The sequence below is a fragment of the Bos indicus genome, chromosome 21, assembly GCF_029378745.1.
Source record: "Bos indicus isolate NIAB-ARS_2022 breed Sahiwal x Tharparkar chromosome 21, NIAB-ARS_B.indTharparkar_mat_pri_1.0, whole genome shotgun sequence".
Classification (NCBI taxonomy): domain Eukaryota; kingdom Metazoa; phylum Chordata; class Mammalia; order Artiodactyla; family Bovidae; genus Bos; species Bos indicus.
The window spans coordinates 33,861,487-33,883,856 of NC_091780.1; the positions used below are offsets into that span (position 1 = coordinate 33,861,487).

Genomic DNA, 22,370 nt, shown 5'->3' on the forward strand with positions numbered 1-22,370 from the left:
ACACGTGACACAGCAGGGCACAGAGGGCCAAACGTTCCTCTTTATTATGGTTCACTCAGTTACCACAGACAGACAGGTCGGCTCAGGCAGGTCAGCTGCCAGTTGGAGAATGGTCTGTGTTTCCCAGAAACAAGGAGGGGCAGTGGGCACCAGCAGAGTACAAAAGCAGGTTACTGGCCAAAGACCTGAGGATTCGCAGAACTGACCTCAGCCTTCCTGCACCCCACCCTCAAGCCAGACCATCCAGCAGAGATGAACCTGTGCCCAGCCCCCACTTCTAGTTCAGTTCCCTCCCCAGGAAAGTGCATAGATGCCTGGAGATGCAGCATCCCAGGGCCTGGACAACCTGGGCCACGTGCGGGTATAGCAGGTCTTCCAAGGGCAGAGCCAGGGCATGGCCATCCAGGTCTGAGCCAGAAAAGAGCAAAGGCGGGTAGGACAGGAAGCTGACGGGAGGGAGCATCCAGCAGGTCAAGGACGCTGTGCTGGCAGCGAGACCACAGGCCTCCCGGAGCTACCAAAGAGGAAGAGGAAGGGGGCCAGAGGTCTGGGCGGGGAGAGAGGGAAGGGAAGAACCTAGACCTAGGGTCTCTTTTCGAGTACTAGGGGCTGTGACAACTGCTTTCCAGAGAGAAAGTGGTAGAGAAGAGAGTCAATCACACTCTGGCCCAAGCCTAAGGGGCCATCAGGAAGATAACTCCCAGAGGCCCTGGTTCCCCTTATAGGAAAATAAAGTACCTGGAGCTCAAAGCTCAGATGGCACTTGGAAATCCAGGTGCTGGGTTCTAAGCTGGAGCCACTCAGAGTGGCCAGGTGGAGTTTGGTTTTTCAAGCCAAACTGCCCAGGTGGGAGGTGGGGGCGATGAGTGAGAAATGGGCAGCTGCTCCATGGCTAAGAACCCACTCCTCTTCAGGCCTCCAAGAGAGCCAGGACCTCTACCAACAACATTCTCACAATGCCTGGGACACAACAGGCCCACAGGCCTCTATCACTGTCCTGGGAAGGAAAGGGGGTTCTAATGGGGGTGAGGAAGGGCCAAGAATCAAGTCCAGTAGACAGAGGGGAGCAAGTAATCTCAATATGATAAAAAACAGGAGCCAGAGAACCTCCCCTCCCACCCCACCTAACCTGAAACCACATTCCAGCTATTGTGCTTGCACACAGGGTTGGGCCTGTGCTTCTTCCTAGACCTTGAGTTCAAGTGCCCAGAACCGCCCTATGCCCAAGAGCAAGCTGGGGGGGTGGGTCAGGGGGGATGCATGATCCCCTCTCAGTTGGTCCTGCCTACCTTCTCTTCTGAGAAGACTCATCCCTCCAGGACCAGTCCTCTGAGCCTATCCCTTCCATCAGACCCAAACAGAACAGCTATTGCTCCCAGGAATCCAGTGGTCATTCAGAGACACCCAGCACCTGCCCAGTGGGCTTGAGTCAGTCAGACATCGCTCGGAGACCAGTAATTATTTATAGATCCTTTGTTCCAGCTGCACCTTGGGCTTGCCAGGTGGTGCTAGTGGTAAAGAACCCCCTGCCAACGCAGGAGACCTGAGTCAGGAAGATCCCCTGGAGGAGGAAATGGCTACCCGCTCCAGTATTCTTGCCTGGAGAATCCCATGGACAGAGGAGCCTGGTGGGCTACAGTCCATAAGGTCGCAAAGAGTCGGACATGACTGAAGCGACTTAGCAAGCACACAGCTGCACCTTTACACCTGAAAACTGCCCAGACACCACCCAGCCCTTCAGGAAAGGCAGTGCAATCTGCCCCTGTAGATGGCAGACATCACCTAGCACACAGTAGGGGTAGGGCAGGAGAATCAGGCCACAGCAGCTGCGAGTGTAGGGAGGGACACAGGCAGAGGGGCTCGAGGGGGCTCTGGGAAGTAAAGGAGGAGAAGGCAAGGCAGGGAAGAAAGGACCCTGCCTTACATTTCCATCCCCTGTGGGTCAGGTACCCAGGAGGTCTCCACATCTCTGGCTGTGTGCCCTCCCACATCAGGGCTCAGGCTCAGCTCCCCGTCCTCTGTCTGCTTCCTGGATCTGAGAATGGGCTTCAGTCTCAGGAGCAGATACAAGTGGGACCCTCAGCCTGGAGGAAGACAAAGAAACGCCACATGGGGAGGAAAGGAGCCCTGGGGAGGCCAAGAGACCACAGGAAGCGGGAAGAGAGACAGCAGGAAGAGAGAAATGGAGGAGGAGATTGTGGGAGGTGGGAGGGGAGGGCAAAGACCCAGATCCAAAGGAGCAAGGGAAGATTCCCTGCAGGTCTCCACCCTCCCCACCAACATTCCCAGGAGTGCTAAATACTGCTGCTTCCCTGGAAGACCAAAACTGGAAACAGTTTCAGCTCATAACCTTGGGAGGGGGCCAGGCTCTCTGCTATGCCTCCCCTGCCCCATGAGGGGTCCCAGGGCCGAGGTCAGACGGAGCAGCCTGATGGGAGGGTGGAGGGCTGGTTTAGTTCTAAACGTACATCTAGCACCACAACAACAGAGACCTCCACTGCACACTATTCACAAGGGGACACAGACACTACTACCGCCGCACGGGACAGCTCCAAGTGCAGCCCACAGCGCTCAGGGTGCTGGGAGCAGAGTCCAGAGGGTGTGGGGGAGGGGGGCACATATACGTATATATATATATAACTCTGATTCTTTGTACAAAGTGGGGGAGGAGAAAAAGGGAAGGGGGAACCCTGCTTGGTCACCACAACAGACCCTGTGGTTTGAGCCCCCACCCCACCGGCCCCCAGCCAGCTCCCGGTCGGTTGGCTGGTTCACATCTCATTGGAGTATGTGTAGTTGGGGGTGGCAGAATACTGAGTCTGCGGCTGATTCATGGCGCCCTGTGCTGCCCCCATGGCTGCATTCTGGGCCGCCTGCTGCACGTGCGGGTTCTTCCATGCTCCCGTGGTCCACTCCTCCTGAGCTTTGCTGAAACTCCCCCCGCTGCCCCGGTAGAATTTATGGACCTGTAGGGGGAGGAGCACAAGGAAGGGTTAATCAAGGGGAAGAGGCAGCCCGTCCAGAAAAGACGTGGGAGCCAGAGGTAAGTCACCATAAAAGCCAGTCCCCGCTCCCACCCGTACCCTGGGAGCAAAGTCCGTCAAGCCATCCCAGAGTGAGTCCCTGGGAAGACCACTGGGTCTTTCTGTAACTTGGAAGAAGGGTCGTTACAGATCACGGTCCCTCCCAACACCACCCTGTAGCTCCAGAGGCGGCCACATACCATGCTGAGGGCAATGAAGGAAAAGACGGCCATGACCGTGAACAGGACGGTGGGGATGAGCATCACCACTGCTGAGCCAATGTTCGTCCCGAAGAAGGAGATGGTGGCGATCCAGCCGCTGCAGAGACAGGCCAGCTGTGGGGCTGCCTGGCACAGTGACGGGCACCCAGGAGCCGCCCCACTAGAGTAAGGGACCTTCTCATTGCCACAGAGAGAGACCATATCAATGGATGGACAGGGCCTGTGTCAGTGCTTTAGGAAGAACCCTTGGCTCAGGAAACAAGCTTCTCAGAGCATAAGGCTTCCTTCTCTTGGGTTATCTCATGATGCTTGATATCCCTCATCACCCCTAAAAACCACTGCCTTATTCTCCTCTGATGCTATGCTGTATCTACTAAGTTATCCTGAATCCCTTCACACTTCCAATAACTCATGGTGTTCCCACAGGCCAGGCAGCTTAGCCCACAGAAGTAAGCAAAGGACACACCCCAGTTGCCGCCCAGCTAGCCCTGGGTCAGTCCCAGACACCCTGGTCTCTTACCAGACACCCCAGCCTGGGATGCCCACGGCCTGGATGATGCTAATGACCAGCTGGGCCATGAAGGTGAAGAAGAATGCCATGAAGCTAAAGGAGCTGTCAGTCCTGCAACAGAGGAGACATCTCCTGTCACCTGGGTGGAGGGACACGGCTTCCCTGCCTTCGAGACTTCCAAGTCCTTCCAAGTGTAAGTGAGTACTCAGTGGATCTTAGTTAAGGGGTCAAAATGGGACGCCATTCACCCATGGATCTTTGTAAGTTTCCATGTGTTGGACCTGTGTGTACCACACTGCACAGGGAGAGATCGCCTCATGAATGGACCACTCACTGGTACATGGATGGCTGGCACAGAAATAGATGGGTCTGTTGTGGCAGGAATAAACAGCCCATGTCAAAGGGTTGGACAACCCTACTGGCTCCAAGACATCAAGCTCCAGGGGTACATGAGGGGAGGGCCCCACAAGATAGAAAGTGCTGTTGGCACAATAATGGACACATGACTGGCACCAAGATTATAACCTAACTGGCACATAAACGGATGGATCCAATTGGCAAACATTAATATTAGAGGCCCAATTGGCACTGAGAGGGATAATCCATTGGCACAAAGATTGAAAATCCCACTTGACACAAGGCAGACACCCACTGGCACTAAGAGAGTTAGCCCTACTGATACATGGATGGGTAGTCCCTTTGGCACAGAGTTGGATGCCCTCGTTAGCACAAAAACAGTGTCAGTGGCACATGGATGGCTTGTCCCACTGGCATGTGGGTAGATGGTCTAGTTGGCACCAAACTAGCCAGCCCCATGGGTACCGGCATGGGCAGCTAAACCAAGACAGATAGCCCCACTGGCAAAATTTGTCATGCAGCTAGTTGCCTGGGGAAGGGAAAACAAGAACAAGTCTGGTCTCTATGTTGTCCCACCCAAGGGTAGAGTGAAGAAGGAAGGACCTAAGAGGAAGGCTCGGACTCCCAGCCCTCTCACTCCGGCCTAGAGTTCCCAGGAAGCCTAAATCCTACCTGGCAGTCTGAGCTGAGGATAAAGGGAAAGTGAGCTTGGGGGACAGCAAAAAAAAAAAAACAGAGAAAAATATGTAGAGAAGAGACAGGGGAGATGGACAAAGATACAGGGTTAGGAGCTGGGTTCAGCACCCGTCACTTACTTGAAGGCCTTGTAAATGGGCCGAAACCAGCAGACGTAGGAGCAGGGTGTGAAGAGGATGAGCCAGAGAAAGGCGAGGCCAAAGTTGGTGGCTCCCCCGCCTCCGATCAGCCACGCGAGACAGCCCACCAGGTTCACGGCCAGCGTGACGCTATTCACTGCAGACCCAGGAGCATGTACACAGACACCAGACGGACAGCAGACACGCACAGACACCAAGGCCCACGCAGAACACACAAGCACCACACACAGACATACCCATAACTCAGCACAGACCCACAATCAGACACAGGCAGACAGCCCAAGCCCAGAAAGATAGAGACATACACAAACACACATGCAAACCACATTTACACAGGTGCGCACCCACAAGTCACAGCAGCCAATACACACACAGAGATACATAAGATGCACACATAACACACACACACAGAGGGTATAGACTGTAAGAAAGATAACTGGGAGCTCAGACCAGCCCCCCACACACACCCCCGTTCCTGGGGATCTGAGAACTACAGAGAACAAAGAGTCCCCCCCGATCAGGAACTCAGAGTCTCAGCCTAGCAAGTCCTGTTGAAGAGTCCCAAAGCCTCAACCTGGGAGAAATGCTCTTCTTATAAGTATAGCCTCAGCCCCTGGCCTTCCCAGACCCACAGCAATCACCAAGCCCATGGCACAGGAAACCCATCTTCCATCTTCTCTTGCAAGGTAGGGCATGAAAAGGGGAAAGGAAAAGGAAACGTCTCTTTACGTCGTCATACCATCTGCCCCACACTTATATAGGGCAGGCAGCAGTGGCTGGGATCTCAGTCTTTCTTTAATCCTATTACACCACCTCCTCCAAGAAGTCTTCTTTCACTGCTGCAGTCTTATTCACCTCCCATCCCTCTGACCTCCTAACAACTTGGGTGCTCTCATGTTTCCCAAAGGACAAATCCCAGCCCATCAACCAAACTAGAGGTTCCCCAAGAGTGAGACCCAGGCTCCTTCTCTTCCATGCTTACATACTCTATAACTGAACCTCTGAATCACTGTATCCCTGAGTTACAGCCAGTAGGGACCTCAAGTCTCCTCATCTGATGCTTGCACTAACACACACCCAGCTCATTGGACATAAGGGTACTTGCTCCCTTCCTCCAATGTTGTTAGCCCAAGTCCCTTTAAGGCTCCACAAAGACTTGCTGAACAAGGACTCCCCTGGTGGTCCAGTGGTTAAGACTCCACCTTCCAACGCAAGGGACGGAGGTTCAATTCCTGGCCAGGAAACTAAGATCCCACGTGCCATAGGGCAACTACTGAGCCCATGCTCTCTAGAGCCCATGCTCCACAACGAGAAGCCCTTACACCCCAACTGGGGAAAAAAAGCCCCCACATGCCGCAGACCCCTCACGCCACAGCGAAGATCCAGCACAGCCAAAAATAAAATAAATTAAAAAAAAAAAAAAAAACACTTGCTGAATAAACAAAGGAAGGCAGGCTTAATCTTGGCCCCAAACAGCCAGGCATCTATGGGCTTGGCTTTTGAATAGAACTCTTTAAGCATCTCAAGGGTTATATACATTTCCTTGGGAACAAAGCATCTGGCCAGCACCTAGTAAGGACTTAGGAAGATATTTATAGCCCTTAAATCCAGCTTCTGGATGAGATCTTCTCAGGGGCAGAGTTCCCAGAGCCTAGGGCCACCGCTCCCCAAGTCTGGCCTGACAATACTGTCACATGAGAGGTACACCCCTCTCAGGGCCCCTCACAATGAGGGTAAGCATTTCTTTCTGTGAGTTTCAGCTGTGTTTCCTCATCCCTATTTATTACCACCAGATTTCCTGGAATCATGGTGTTCTCACTGATTTTATTTGCTCTTTACATAGAACACTCATTAACCTGTTTTTATTTTGTTTTGTTTTCAGTTTTAGTTTTTTTTTTCACCCTGTTTTTCTGTTGGTTTACATCTCTCTTCACAGTCCCATCTCTCTCCAGCTCATCTGATCTAGTACCCTTTTCGTAATTATTCTAACATCACAGGCCATCAGAAACTGGAGCCTTTAACTCAACCTCAAAACCTTAGAACATGAGAACTCGAGCTCTTAACACAGACCCACATGGAGGCACGGCGATCACTGAGCCAGTACCCATTTTCCTACAAATGAGGAAGCTGCCTCTTGGGAAGTCGAGTGACCAGCCCAGCCTGGTCACTATATCCCAACTGAACATTCTTTTGGAGCAATCTTCCAGCGAAAGCAAGAAAAATGAGGCTTTGAGGGGAGGAGTCCTCTCCAAATCCAGACACCTGAGGTAATCACCAGAGGTTCCCTGGAAAACCACTCCCATGAGAAGATAAATGAACTGCAATGCAGGCAGAGACCCCTCACACGCACCCGGCTGCTCTGTGACAGGGGCATGAGGAGAGGCTAGATGGGAAGTGAGGGAAACTGAGGCCTAGCTGGGGAGTTGGCCCAGGAGAGAAGCCTGCAGGAGTCAGGCAGGGACAGATGCTGCAGGTGAGGCTGAAGGACCCAGGCCTGGGGGCACCCCATCCCCGTGCCCAGCACCCGCCAGCACCCGCTCCCCCGCTCCCCAGCTCTGTAACACCCCTACCCCACAGCACTCACGCATCCAGAGGTAGTAGAGGCGCTTGGTCATGCTGAGATGCTGAGGAGGGATGTCAGCCTCAAAGTCTTGGTAGAAACATGGCTTTAGCGGGATGAATTTGGGCAGTGGTGGGAAGTTGTTCACTTTCTCTGCGGGTGAGGCACATTCCACAGTTTCGCCCTGAATACTCCCCTCCCCAGTGACCTGATATGATCGCTCTCCCCCTGGCCTGGGCGGCCCTCTTGGCCCCTGTGGCCACAGGCCACTTCACCATCCCCACCAGCTCTCCTGCTGCCTCAGGTCTCCAGAGTGGCCCTGAGGCAGCACCACTGTCAGAAGAATAAAAACAGTAAACACCGTCCATCAGGCATGGACACCGGGTCAAGGGTAGTTCTGGGGAGAAGCAGCAGGATGGTGAGTCTGGAGATGTGGGTTCCAGCCTCCACTCCAAGAATCAGTCATCACCCCTCTCTCCAGACCTCCGTTTACCCAGTGGGATGGGGGTCAAACTAGATAGACCCTACAGTCTCTCCAGTTCTGAGCCTTTAGAAACCAGACAACCCAGAAACCAGAAGGAAAAGGTCTCAGAGTATTAGAGAGTAATGGTGACAGAAAGGATGGGGACTGAGCTCTCCATGTCACTCATCGGTCAGATGGACAGGAGGGCCAGGGAGTCAGGATGGGCTATCTCTGGTCGCCAGGTTCAGAGGTCTGACAGACATCTAGACAGTGAGGGTCTTTGATAGATAAGTCTCGGTGGGGGACCAGGGGAAACCCAGGGGCAAGAGGACCGAAAGAATCTGATCTTCAAAAACTATGGGGTATAAACGGCCCAGGAAAAGGGCCACCCACCCTATGTCACTGTCCTGTCCTACCCATGTGGATCCACCCTCCCCTTACCTGACATGATGGCACCCGCTGGCCCAGCGGCCTGTCCACGCTTCTTTGTCTCGAACTGGAAGGAAAGAAGAGTCAGCGAAGGTTGAGGATCATGGCTCACCCAGCCAAGTACTTCTTTCAGCCCCAGCTGGGCTGGAAACTCCTCGGAGCAGGACCCGTCTTACAGAACCACCATTCCACCAGCTCTACCCTTCCAAGGACTCCTGCCCTTGACCTCCAGGCATAAAATCTATTTTCAGAAAATCCAAGGAGAGGGTGGCAAAGGAACCTGGGAGGCCACCTCAAGCAGGTGCAAGTCAAGTGACAGAGAAAGCTTGAGGAAATTCTATTCTTGACCTTGAACACGGCAGAGCCCTGGCCCCAGTCACAGGCTGGGCTCCCCTCCCCCTGCCTTTGTCTCGAGTCATTCATTCACTTCTTGAGCATTTATAACCTGCCAGGCACTGGGGAGACAGCATGAAGTGGTCCCTGCTGTTGGCATCAAACAGTCAATAACCTCGGCCGTGAACAGTATAAAAGAGAAGGATGGCTATGAAAACATGCACAGCATATATTAGGTGATCTGGTCTGGGGAGTCAGGAAAGCCGTAAGGGGAGACCTGAAGAATACAGAGGAGTTGCCTGAGGCAGGGCAGCCTCTTGCGCAGTGGGGAAAGCTTGCACAGATCCTGATGTAGGAAAGAGCTTCATGCTTCTGAATAAGGGAAAGAAAGCCATTGTGGCCACAGCAGAGAGTACGTGGAGAGGGAGCAGGAATGGAGGTGGGCAGGGTGGGATTCTTGAGGCACTTAGGAGGCCAATTAGAAGGGGCTCCAAGGTGGCTCTGGGGTGTGGGGGGAGGGAGGCCCTCATGAAGACTCTCTGCCAGCTTAAACCACTGAGCAAACGGTGGGCTGTTTACTGAGAGCCCCGTCATGAGAAGAGGCGCAGGGCTCCAGGGAAGAAGAGAAGCTTCATCGTGAACATACAGAGTCTGAGGTGCCGTGAGAACCTCCAGACAAGACAAAGCCTTGTAGGCTTTGGGAATATCTGGGTCACAAGCTTAGCAGGAGGCCTGTGCTGAGATAGACATCAGGTAATGGTTGGTGAGTGAAGGTTAAGGAAGCAAATGAGAGCATTTTACCAGAACAGTAACTTTGATAGATAAATACAGATATACTGAAAAACAGAAAATGGTCTATGGCCAAGCACTAAGGCAATGCAGCATCAAAATTTGGGCAGAGGGACTTCCCTGGTGGTCCCAGTGGCTAAGACTCCACGCTCCCAATGCAGGGTGTCTGGGTTCGATCCCTGGTCAAGGAACTAGATCTCACATGCCGCAACTAAGAGTTCTCTCTAAAAGATGCCACAGACTGCAAGGAAGACTGTAGATCCTCATGCGCAGCCAAATAAATAGATAAATAGAAACAGTAAAAAGAAAAAACAAAGTGGGCAGAGATTTCTATAACGTTTAAATCAGGCGAAGCGAATCTATGGTGTTAGAAGTCAGGAGGGTAAAGGGAACACAAGCATCAGGAGTGCTGGTCGTGGTCGGTTCCTGGACCTGGGTGTTGCTGACACAGAGGTGTTGATTTTGTGAAAATCCCTCAAGCATACGATTACAATGTGTGCACTCTTCTACCTGTTATACTTCAATTACGAGTTTGCTTTAAAAGAAAAACAAACCTTCCTAGAGTTCCAGTCAAATCCCTCTGGCTCTATTGAAGATTAGGCCATCATACTCTTTTGTGGTCCCTTTGCGATATGAAATCAAACACAGATGTAAAAACCTAACAACATCTACCACAAATGGAGAAGACAGGCATGACAAAGACAAGCGTGAGACGGTTCTTTTACGCTGCTGCATTAACTGTAACATTGTAATACCAAAAGATTGGAAACAATTGACATGTCTATCAACAGCAGACTGGTTAAATAAATGGTACTGGCTGTTTCTACCCTGAGGAGGAAATGGCAGCCCATTCCAGTATTCTTACAAGGAAAATTCCATGGACAGCAGAGCTTAGCATGCTGCAGTCCATGGGGTCGCAAAGAGTTGGACATGACTGAGTGGCTGAGCATGCAGCCACCGTTATTTCTAAAAATACTGATATGGAGAGCTCCACAATTACAAGCAGTTGAAAAAATGCAATGCATAGAATAGTTTAGGCTACCTTTCATGTTGAAAAAAAATAAAGCAGGGGAGAGGAGAATAAAAGTATTTTTTGCTTTTGTCCCCAGAATCCTACTCTAGTTATTTACCCACAAATAAGAAACAACAAATACATGTTTTCAGGATGATGCTATTTTACAGTAGCAAAATGTTGGAAGCAACTGTTCGAATAAACTTTGTATATCATTCAATAGAGTAACATGTAGCTGTAAAAAAGAAGAAGATGGTATCTCTGAACTTCTATGGAATCATTTCCAGTATATACAGTTAAGTAGAAAAAGCAGGGGATTCTCTGGCAGCCCAGGGGTTAGGACTTGGCGCTTCTGCTGCAGGGGGGATGGGTTTAACCCCTGGTCAGGAAACTAAGATGCTGAGAAACAGACGCCAGGAGCCACAAGAAGTGGCCAAAAAAAAATAAAAAGCAGAGTACAAAGTATTGTAATTAGAATGCTACTTTTTATATAAAAGAAGGAGAAACAAGAACATGCATTTATAAGTTTGTTTCTGCAAGAGAAATACAGAAAGAATAAATAAGAAACGAATGAAATGGTCATCCAGATGATGGAAGGGCTAGGATGAGTAGTGAGATTTCTCAGCGTAAAGATTTTTACAGATTTTTTTACATACAATGTCTTACGTATTCAAAAACTTACACCCGAAAGAAATGAAAGTCTAATATTGAAATAAACACAGGGATTTTCCTGGTGGCCCAGTAGTTAAGACTCTGAGCTTCCACTGCTGAGGTCCCAGGTTCAGCTGGAACCCAGGACAGGGAACTAAGGTCCTGCATTCTGGGCGATATAGCCAAAATATATATATATTGGAGAGAACCACTAAAATTGAAATAAACAAAAACAAATTAAGCTATCTGTACAGCAAACTGATAACACAATCACACAGGAAAAGGAACTGGCCAAGTGGCTTGATCTCAGTACTCTGTGTTCACTTAAAAGGATCTATCTCAACAGCAAAAACAACTAGAAAGAAATCTAAAATCTTAGCAGGTTTACTGTTGGTGTTAGTGTGGCGACTGAAACTTTTCGTATGTACCGACCGTAGCAGAGAACACATGAGAGAATGTGTTTGTGTTGTTGGAACCTGGGTTCTCACTGTTAGATACGGAGACAGAATATGGAATATGGGAAGATAAGAAAGAGTCTTGTGATGCTGGATTTGAATTGGAGGCATCGATATGAACTCATGTCTTTAAAAATATGTGGTTGGTCCCAAGCCAGGACAAAGAAATACAACATCAGCCTAGAACATCTTGTGGTGCCAGAAATAAGCAGGAATTCAACTAATTAGTACATGTCAAAAGGACACCAATTTGAAGGGGCTACCAATCAGCCAAATTTGGGAGAATTCAGAGCATCAAAAATAATGACAGTAATATAACATGTTGAGTTTAAAAAATAATCCAAAGTGACACTCATTTTTTAAATGAAGGAGGAAGAAAGCAAGCTCTTCTTTGCAGAAGAATGCTAGCTATAAATGTAGGAGTAACAGAATTAGAAAATCTTCTAATTTTGCAATCATGAATGTCACAGCTGATTCACACAAGGATCCGCAATAGCTGCTAAGTCTTTCACTAGGTGAAAGATTGTTGGGGAAGAAGACAGTCGCAGAGTCTCAAAGATGACTTATTAATTACAAAGGAGAACAGGCACTTTTACTGTGAAGAAAGTTGGCAGACGCCATCTTCACCAGGTGATCAAACTCAAACTCACCAATAATGGGACAGACATTATGGCTTCCCAGTGTGATATACCAGGAGGGGCACAGCATCACCTATGTAGTATTCCTGCCCCCAAATATTTAGCTTGAATCTAGTCAAAAGAAACAAGCAGTCAAATCCAAGTTGTGGAGCATTCTATAAACTAAACTGGCCAGGACATTAAAAAATGCCAACATCTGGGACATCCCTGGTGATCCTGTGGTTAAGAATCCCTTTGCCAATGCATGGGACATGGTTCCCTGGTCTGGGAAGATCCCACAGGCTGTGGGGTAACTAAGCCCAGGCACCACAACCACTGAAACCCGTGCGCCTAGAGCCTGTGCACGGCAACAGGAGAAGACAAAGAGGAACACAGAGAGGAGCAGTACAACAAAGAGCAGCCTCCACTCCGCTCAACCAGAGAAGGTCTGCACGCAGCAAAGAACACCCAGCACAACCATAAACAAATAAATAAAAATTTTTAATGCCAACATCCTAAAAGATTAAAAAAAAAAAAAAAAGATAAGGGATTCTCTAACCTAATGGAATCTAAAGCTATATGGCAACAAAAACTAAGTGTAAACCTTGATTGGATTCTGGTTCAAGGGGGAAACAATGGGATATCAAGAAACTTGAATAGAGACTCTAGATAGTAATATTTGGGTCTATATCACATTTCTTGGGTGTGATAGTGTTCTTGAGGTTATGCAGGAAAATGTCCTTTTTCTTAGGAAATATGTGCTCCAGTGCTTAGGGGTAAAGTGTTGTGATATCTGAATCTTCAAATAGTTCAAAAAATAAGGAATAATGAATAGATATAGACAGAATCAAAGCAATGTAGCAAATGTTAACAACTGGTGAATCTCAGCAAAGTTACATGAGTGTCCCTGTTTTATTCTTTCAACTTTAAAGTTTTCAAGATAAAAAGCTGGAGGAAAAATATGAATAATATGAGTTAGGGATGATAACACACTGAAAGAAAAGAATGTGAAAGTTCACTATAACACACAAAAGAAAGGGAGATGGGCAGGAAAAGTTCTAAGACAGAAGGAATGATGTAATTTTTTAAATCATCATTTTGTAACGCCTACGTAGAACTGACACAGGCAGGGATCATCAACAGCTGCTTAAACCGCTGGGTGAAAGATGGCTGGGGAAGAGGGGAAACACACAGTCTGAGTGTCACCCCCCCACCACCACCACCACCACGTTATTTATTAATCACAAGAGAGAAAAGTTACTTCTGTAATGAAAGGATCTGGCAGGCCAAGTGACCAAACTTCTCAAACTTGCCTGATTATGGGACAATAGGACATTATGTGCTTCCTGACATGACTCATAGAAGAACACAACATCACCTATGTAGTATTACTGCCAAAATGTTTAATCTGAAAATAATTATTATAAAAAAGAATCTGACATGTCCAGATTGTGGGAAATTCTCCCAGATAAATGTTAATGTCATGAAAGATAGAAATTGGTAGAGGGACTCAGAGAGGAGACTTGCAGGAGATTGCAACCAAGTGCAATGAGTGGTCCTGGATTTTTAAATCATAGCTATAAAGGACATTTTTAGGATGAGTAGAGAAATTTGAATACAGACTGAATAGAAGATATTACTGTTGCTGCTGCTACTGCTAAGTCGCTTCAGTCGTGTCCGACTCTGTGCGACCCCACAGACGGCAGCCCACCAGGCTCCCCCGTCTCTGGGATTCTCCAGGCAAGAACACTGGAGTGGGTTGCCATTTCCTTCTCCAATGGATGAAAGTGAAAAATGAAAGTGAAGTCACTCAGTCGTGTCTGACTCTTAGCGACCCCATGGACTGCAGCCCACCAGGCTCCTCCATCCATGGGATTTTCCAGGCAAGTAAGTGTTAAATTTCTTAGGTGCTGTGGTTACATACAATAATACTTTGGTTCTTAGAAGACACATGCTGAAGTATTTAGAAATATTATGTCTTGTCTGCTACTTATTTTCAAATCGTTCTGCAAAAAATGTCAGGAAATTTCCTGGAGGTCCACTGGTTAGAATTTATGGCAATCATTTCACAATATATACAAATATCATTATGCTGTACACCTGAAAGTAATATATGTCAATTACACTTCATAAAAATAGATAAATATTTTAAGTCAGGGAAAAAATATATAGTTGTATTTGGCTATATATACACAAAGAATCAAGAATCTCTAGTAGGACATCAATAAAAAATAATTGTGGTTCCTGGGGGACAGAGGAACTGCATAGACATGGGAGTAGACAGGAGGAATAATTTTTACTATGTATCTGTTTTTTTTTTTTTTTTCTTCTATTTTTGGCCACACCATGAGGCATGCAGGATCTTCCAGACCAGGGATCAAACCTGTGCCCCCTGCAGTGGAAGCACGGTGTCTTAACCACTGGACGGCCAGGGAAATCCCATTTACTATGAATCTTTATACCATCAAATCCAAGACACCATCAACTTTTAGATCATTATATTATTTACCAAAAGAAAGAAAATAAAACCCACCAATTTATAATGATAAGATGCCAAAATTTCAAAGATACAGACATTAAAATGTTTTCAGAAATATCAAAGTGTTTATTTTAGAACTGATGAAATTCAGGACATCTTTTTGAATTATGAATCGTGTAAATGTATTACCTGTTTAAAAAAAAATAAATGAAAAGAAAAGTCAAGCAGAAAAGCTGGCAAAGAATGAGCAGGAGCAGTTGATGAGGCAGGAGGAAAACCAGGAGAGTGTGAAGTCTCCAAAGCCAGGAGTAGAGAGTGGACAAATGTGACAGATGCCACTGAGAGGTCCAGCATCAAAAGGCCTGGACTGAAAAATGTTCAGTTCGCTCAGCAGCAGCAAGTCACCTGTGACCCCAGCAAGAACTACTCTGGAGGTGGTAGGAGCTGGGCTGAGGGGTTGGGGGTGGTAGCAGCCAAACTATACATTAGTAGTTGAACATGTAAGCTGAGAGCAGGTATAGACAACAATTTGAAGAAGCCTGCCTTGTTAGAAAACAGAAATAGGGTAATACCTGGGTAAGACAAGTAGTTCAAGGAGAGACTATGGCTCAAGGTTGTCTGTTTAGGATGTTAATAAGCTCGAGATGTGAAAGTTCCAGGGAAGAGTTGCAATTACAACAGAGACAGAACTTAATTAACGGAGCAAGCCCTTGAAACAGGGAGAAGCATGGGGTCCAGTGCAAGGAGATGGGGAGAAAAACATGATGCAAGCAAATGGGGGAGGTCTGAGGTCTTGGAAAGGACAGTGGGAGTCCCATATATCTGCTTCAATCTTCTCTGCAATATGGGAGGGAAGTTTGAGTCGAAAGGGAGGAGGTAAGAGTAGAGGATGTAACTAAGTCAGTGGGCAATTATAACACAGTCCGAGAAGTGCTCCACAAGAGCAAGTACACAAAGCTGTGAGAACCCAGAGGAGCACCTCCCTGGTCCATCCTGGAGGAGCCAGGGAGGGCTTCACAGAGGAGGTGATAGCAGAGCTGAATCCTGAAGGATAAATAAGAGTTGGCCAGGAAAAGAAAGAACCAGAAAAACATGTGCAAAGGGAAGGTCAGAACTATGGCATGGCAAGTTCAAGAAACAGAAAGCAGAGCACAGATAAAGCCTAAAGTGGAAGGAGTGAAAAAAAGGCAAAAATAGGGCCAAGAGATGGGAGGGGCCGGTCATCCTGGCCTTAAAGGCCATGAGCAGAATTTGAGCTTTATCCTGAGTCTTGGGAGAGACTGAAGGACTCTATTCTTCTTTTAAAAAAATATAACCTCAAAGTTTTTTTTAATAAAGTGAAATTATGTTGCTTTTTAGCAACATACATAAAAATATCTGCAAGTTAAAACAAATCAAAGTCCATAAAGGAGAAAACACAGGTTCTTCCAAAATCCACCTTCTCAGAGGTCACCCCTTTAACAGTCTGACCTTTAGGTTTCTGGTTTTTATGTATACATAAGCATATATGTGGAGAAGGAAATGGCAACCCACTCTAGTATTCTTGCCTGTCAAATCCCATGGACAGAGGAGCCTGGTGGGCTACAGCTCACGAGGTCGCAAAGAGTTGGACACAATTGAACACACACACACACACAAGCATATATGACAAAAATGAGGTCATTTTATACATGCTAGTTTATAACCACTCAACAATATCCCATGAAAATGTTTCACATCAATGAACACAGGTTATTTCAACCTTTTTAATGACTGGTCAACCAGTCATTAATGTCAACAATGTCCATGGCCACGGAGCAGTCAGTTGTGACATGGGCTGATTCGGGAAATTAGAAGGTCACAGCTTCAGGGAGTGGTGGAGCAGAGGGCAGTTGCCAAGAAATGAGGGAATATGAGGAGAGGAAGAGGGATACGTCTAGCAGACTAATTTTTTTTAAAACTCAGCTGAGACTTTAATATAACACAGGGAATATTAGTGTCAAGAATGAAATACCATGCATTAAAGGATTAATAGCCATCTCTTGACAGTGAGATTATATTATTGTCTTTCTTTTATCTTTATTTTCTAAAACGTCTACAACATCTTACATCACTTTTCTATATCTATATCACTATGCACAAAGTCATAGGTTTAAAGCAACAGCAGTTAGAGGAAGACATATAGTTAGATGGGTTTTTCCAGATAGGAGACTTGAGCACATTAATAAGCAGGGCAGACAGTATTGTTAAGGAAAAAGAGCGGAGATACTAAAGATACAGTAGAGGGGGAAACAGCTGACAGACACCGATATCTCAGGAGACAGGAAGGGCCGGCATCCATAGCACAGAGTGGGTGTATTAGACTAGGAGCCCTAGGATTCAAGAAGTAGAGAAACACAGGTATGGTTCCAACTTCCACTTACACCACTCAACTAACCCTCTACATGAGTAAAGAGGCTTTGGGATAATGGTCCAAGTTTGGACTTCTCTTCCCATGGAATAGGATGGACAGCTGATGGGAAGAGGAAAGTGATGATGGTCCCGAGAAGTGATGAAGGGACAGCTGAGGCTGGAGACCCTCCATGGAAGCAAAACGAGACTATCCTGGTATGTGACGGCCACCAGAAGTTTTCCACATTCTTAGTGTAGAGTCCAGAACTGGGAGGAATTGAGGGGGGGTGGTCTGCTCTGGGGTGGGACACACGGGCCAATGACATGGTCCCTGAGGGCAAGAGCTGGTTAAAATCCAGGACCATGAAGTCCAGGAAGGACATGGTAGGTGCCATGCTCGTGAGATAGAGAAAATGGAAGTGTCAGAGAACTTGAGGTCTCCTAGAGGTCCCAAGGCAGGTAAAGCAGAAATTGGACTGTGGTCAGAGAACAATACTGGGGTTGAAGGTTTCAGAGGTGGCCACATGCCAGCGATGACCAGACTAGGTGTAGCCGGCAGAAGGAGCAGCTGAAGGAGGCATCACCTCGCATGAGACAATGGGATGTGGAATGGGAGACTGCAGTCCAACACTAACGTCCTCCAGGAAAACAAAGAAGAGAGGCGGAGGGAGAGTGGGCAACAGCTAGATTGTAGAAGCCTCAAGGGAGGAGGCTGGAACCCTGGCTCCAACCTGACCCCCATCTGGTCCCAGGCTGCCTCCCAAAGGTGTTACAGAGAAGTCAGTGTAGCAAAGTACTGATGGTGGGAAAGCCAGCGCTCAGGGCCAGAGCACAGGGCAAGACTGCCTTGTTTGTAGACTGTTAGCCCAGAAAGAATTTAGGCATGGGAGGGCTACAGAAGGCTGAGGTCACAAGAATGGAAGGTTCCAGGATCCTCTGCTCTTCTGTCAGGGATTAGCCTTTATACTTGGGCAGGGCGAGAGGGGAACAGCAATGACCGGCCTCTGCGAACCAAAGCTCCTAAACTGCAAAAGGAGAGAAATAGCAAGTCATTCCTCAACTGAGAGTCTTTCATAATGTTGGGAGACACTGGGAGTGCTACATATCCCCCTAAAGATGCAGGCCTAAGGGAACACTTCCTTAGTTATCAGTAAGATAGCAAATACTAACTGAATTTTGTTCAAAAGACAAACTATAATTTATTCCATTTCTAACTGTGAAGTTGAGGGGACAGAAGGTCCCACAGTAAAAAGAGTGAGGTCCATGCCAAAAAGAAGGGAGTCAAGTCTGGCCTCAGATCAGGACAGAGACCTGTGGTTTGTTCCAGGGCTCCCTACTCACCAGCATGAGCCCCATGCTTGGCATAGAAATGGTCATTTTCTTCCTGCCCACCCAGAGCTTATCTGCTAAGATGGAAGTTTCCCCCTCTGGCTCTACCTCTGGTCTCCTTACCCCACACCCAATCCCATATCCCCAGCCCTGATGTCCCAGAACCAAGACTCTTTCTCAGAAAACACTACTCTCCTGGCATTGCTCACACTGTCCTGTGATGACTCTCCAGTTGTTGAGTCACTAAGTTGTGTCTGACTCCTTGTGACCACATGGACTACAGCACTCCAGGCTTCCCTGTCCTTCACTATCTCCTGGAGTTCACTCAAACTCATGTCTACTGTGTCGGTGATGCCATCCAACCATCTCATCCTCTGTTGCCCCCTTCTCCTGCCCTTAATCTTTCCCAGCATCAGGGTTTGAATCTTTCTCAGAAAACACTACTCTTTTGGCATGGCTATCACTGTCCTGTGATGACTCTCCAGTAGCCCCTACTGATCTTGTGCCTGGCAGTCAAGGCCTTGTGTCAATCAGCTACAAAGCTCCCACCCACCACCTTCTGCTTCTCGTCCACACACTGACCCGCTTTCCAGCTTCATGCCGATCATATCGAGCCATCCATCTGCTTCCAGTGACCCTAAACCAGAGCCCTGCCAATTCCTCTCAGTCCTACCGTTTTTCTCATATCCCACCTCTTTTGGAAGCCCTTCTAGACATCCCTGCTGTGCATCCCACTATTTATATTCTGAACCAGTTATTGGGCAACGAATGCTCACTCATTCTCATCCAGTCTTTTTCTGGTTCCATCATGGATGGGGCTTCCAGAAGGGACTCAGCACAGAACAGAGCACAGAGAACAAGTCAATCACATTCTTGCTTAAGATGTGGACACAGAGCAAAGGAGCTTGGAACCTTCCATTCTTGTGACTTCAGCTTCCTGTAGCCCTCCCAAGCCCAGGGGTGGGAGTGGAGCAACAGACACCCTCCCCACAATCAGGCTAACCCCACAGTTTCATGAGCCCTGCTGTACCTCACTTCCTCCAGCAAACCTCAGAAACTCCAGGCTGTCAGCAAGAACAGAAGTGCAGCCTGCAGAGGAACAGCTCAGGGGATGGGGGCAGGGACAGGAAGAGGAAGGCAGAGGGAGAAGGGAGAAAAGGAAGAGGGAGAAAAACTGAGAGGGAAGCTCTAAACTAGAACACGCAGCTTCCTCAAGGGAGGTCAGTACTTAGTCCTATTATTTCATCCCAAGAGAAACGTGCTGGCAAAGAGATGCCCAGAGAGGGGAATCAATTTGTTCAAAGGTGGCCAGCCAGCCAGAGAAAAAGTTAAAAAAGGAACAGAGCCCAGGGCCCCTATCCAGAGCTCCTCTCCCAGGATCGTGCTAACTCTCCATGGCTTTGCTAGACCTAAGAAGACCCTCTTTCTGTGGCCCAGTGACCAGTTAGTCCTCTCTCAGCAACTCAGGCTCACCAAACCCAGATCAAATCTCAACTAGCAAGATCTGTGCAGCCCCAAACAAAATCTCCCTGCAAGAACCATTCCCCTCTTTCAGAGTCCTGCCCCTTGAAGACAGAACAGGTGGGGCATAGGCTACAAAATTTTCCAGACTTCCCCACCCCATGGGGATCAGTCACAAGGCTGGGCTCACAGGCCAGGCTTCCCAACAGCTATGCTTGGTTCCCCGCTCTGAGCCTTAGTCCAGGCCATTTCTGGAAGTGCCCTCCGTTACCTCTCTTCTCATCCAAATCTCACCTCTTCCAAGAGCAGGCTCTTGTTCACTGGCTCTTGTCTCCCTTTCTCCTTGTGCTCCTGGTGTCCACAGGAAAGTCTGCCTGGCCCTCCCTAAACCCCTCATCCTGGACTTGGGGCATTACGGGTTTGAATTGCCTGAAATGGCAAATTCTCTGTCCAAGACTCTACTTGCTTCCCCTAACCTCTAGATTGGGGGCCTCCAGAGGCAGGGACCGAGATGGGTTTCCAAGTATCTCCCCCCATCCTCGTGACCGAATCCTGTCAGCGTTACAATGAGCTCCATCTGGGCCCTCCACATACCACCCTGAAGCCCCGTTGGACCCCAGGCTCAAACCAGTGCACCCATCCCGAAAACCGGAGGTGGCTCAGACCAGTGGTCCAAAGGCCCGCTGCCTCGGTTAGGTGGGGGCTGGGGAACACAACTGCTCCTCCTGCAGGCGCCTCTTGTCAAGAAGGACCCCTAAAGAGGCCACAGTCACCCCGCCTCCAGGCGCCCCCCTCCCCGGCCGCGTGCGCCAGGAGGAGGGCCCCAGGAGGAGGACTGTTTGCTGGGAACGCCAGGTGGGCCTTGGGTTCCAGGTTCCAGAATCCAGGGGTCTGACGTCATCCAAGACCCGGGTTCCCTTTGCGGGAGCCGGGAATGGGGATGGTGAGGGCTGGTGGAGGCTTGGGGCACCTAAAGCATTCTTCCCCCGCCCTAACAGGGAAGGTCACCTCGACTCTCCACCTCTCCAGCTCGACCTACCCCCTGCATCCAAAGGTGAAGTGTAGCAGGTACAAAGCTGGAGATCGGGTGACCCTCTCTCCACCTGCGCCCAACCTCCCTGCAAGGCCCTTCTCTGGGCCCTTGGACCCGGGACTCACCCGCCGCTGTCGTTCGGCTGCAGAAAGGCCACCGCGCTGCGCTGCACCCAGCGATGCGGCTCGGAGCCGGCTGCGAGCCGCTCCGGGGCTGGAGGCGGGGTGCGCGCGCGCTCGCGCACGCGCGCGCCTCGGGCCACTTCCTCGCGCGCCCGCGCCACCTCGGCCTGCAGCAGCTGTTCTCGCGAGATTCCCGAGCTTTCACTGGGCCGCGGCTTCTGCACTCGCGAGAAGAAAGGCCTGGCCGCCCCTTCACCTTGCGGGAGCTGTCCGAGGTGCTAAGTTCCGGACTCTGGGCCGGATCAGGTTGTGGGCAGGCACTACGCGGACAGGAGCAAGTCGAGAACGTCGAGGAAGAGATCCAGAAATGGGAGTCTGGTACCAACAATCAGAGCCTCGGCTTCCAAATCTGTAAACTGGGAGAATAACCTCCCATGCCAGTTCCAGGAGCCTCTGGGTGTACCAGAAAGGAAGAGGGAGAGGGAGCTTCATAAGCAGGAGACTGATGAAAGTCCTTCGGATCTACAGGGCCAAAGTGACAGAGAGGGGATAGAGGATGGAAAATTAGAGATGAAATATAAAGAGTCAGAAATGAGACATAGACAAGGAAACACAAATCCAAAAAACCAGACATAGAAAGACAAGAGAGCAGAGCCATGAACATAAAGTCATAGTAACACGAAGAACAGAGTCATGGAGAGATTAAGATTTGGAGAGAAAAAAAGACAAGGAAAGATGAAGAAGAGAGCATGATGAAGTGAGAAAGAAATAAGAAACAGACAAGCTACATAGAAGAATAGAAAGGGAGAGGCTTATAAAGAAAAAACAGAAAAAGAAAGAGTGAAAAAGAGAAAGGGAGAGAGAGAAAATAAGAAAGAGACTATGGGTTTCCCTGGTGGTCCAGTGGTTAAGACTCTGTTCTCCCAATGCAGGGGGCCCGGGCTTGATCCCTGGTTAGGTAACTAGATCCCCCATGCTGAGACTAAGACCTGGTACAGCCAAATAAATAAATATTTAAAATACATATTTAAAAAAAAAGAGGCTGATATGCAGAGATGAACACTGAAAGTGAGTAGAGACTAGGGTAAATGTTTTAAAGCCCAGAATCAATGAGAGTTGCCAGAGACCCACTTGGAGAGATGAGGCTGGGAGTAAAAGACAGACAGGCTTTCATTGTGAGTGATGTTTTCATATGTAAACCTCTTGTGGGATATCTACAATCAGGACCACCCTCTATCCCACCAGCCAATAAATAGCTCCTGCCCTTCATGGTGCCCTCCACCCACACCATCCTGGGCCTAGAAGGGGGCCTCAGTGGG

At 48.7% G+C, this 22,370-nt stretch overlaps 1 protein-coding gene across 2 annotated transcripts; it reads right to left on the minus strand.

The window, feature by feature from the left end:
• Window positions 1-18: 18 nt before the first annotated feature.
• Window positions 19-21,131, minus strand: SCAMP5 (secretory carrier membrane protein 5). 2 transcript variants are annotated; one of them, XM_019983986.2, is made up of 7 exons: window positions 21,055-21,131; window positions 8,413-8,467; window positions 7,533-7,661; window positions 4,928-5,084; window positions 3,765-3,866; window positions 3,224-3,341; window positions 19-2,966 (listed from the first exon to the last, which is right to left on the minus strand). In XM_019983986.2, the coding sequence occupies exons 2-7, from the start codon at window positions 8,417-8,419 to the stop codon at window positions 2,772-2,774; spliced, it is 708 nt and encodes a 235-aa protein (XP_019839545.1). In that variant the 5' UTR covers window positions 8,420-8,467; window positions 21,055-21,131; the 3' UTR covers window positions 19-2,771. The 2 variants fall into 2 exon arrangements, with proteins under 2 accessions (XP_019839545.1, XP_070631476.1); XM_070775375.1 differs by lacking the exon at window positions 21,055-21,131 and adding an exon at window positions 20,191-20,459.
• Between the last annotated feature and the right edge of the window lie 1,239 nt (window positions 21,132-22,370).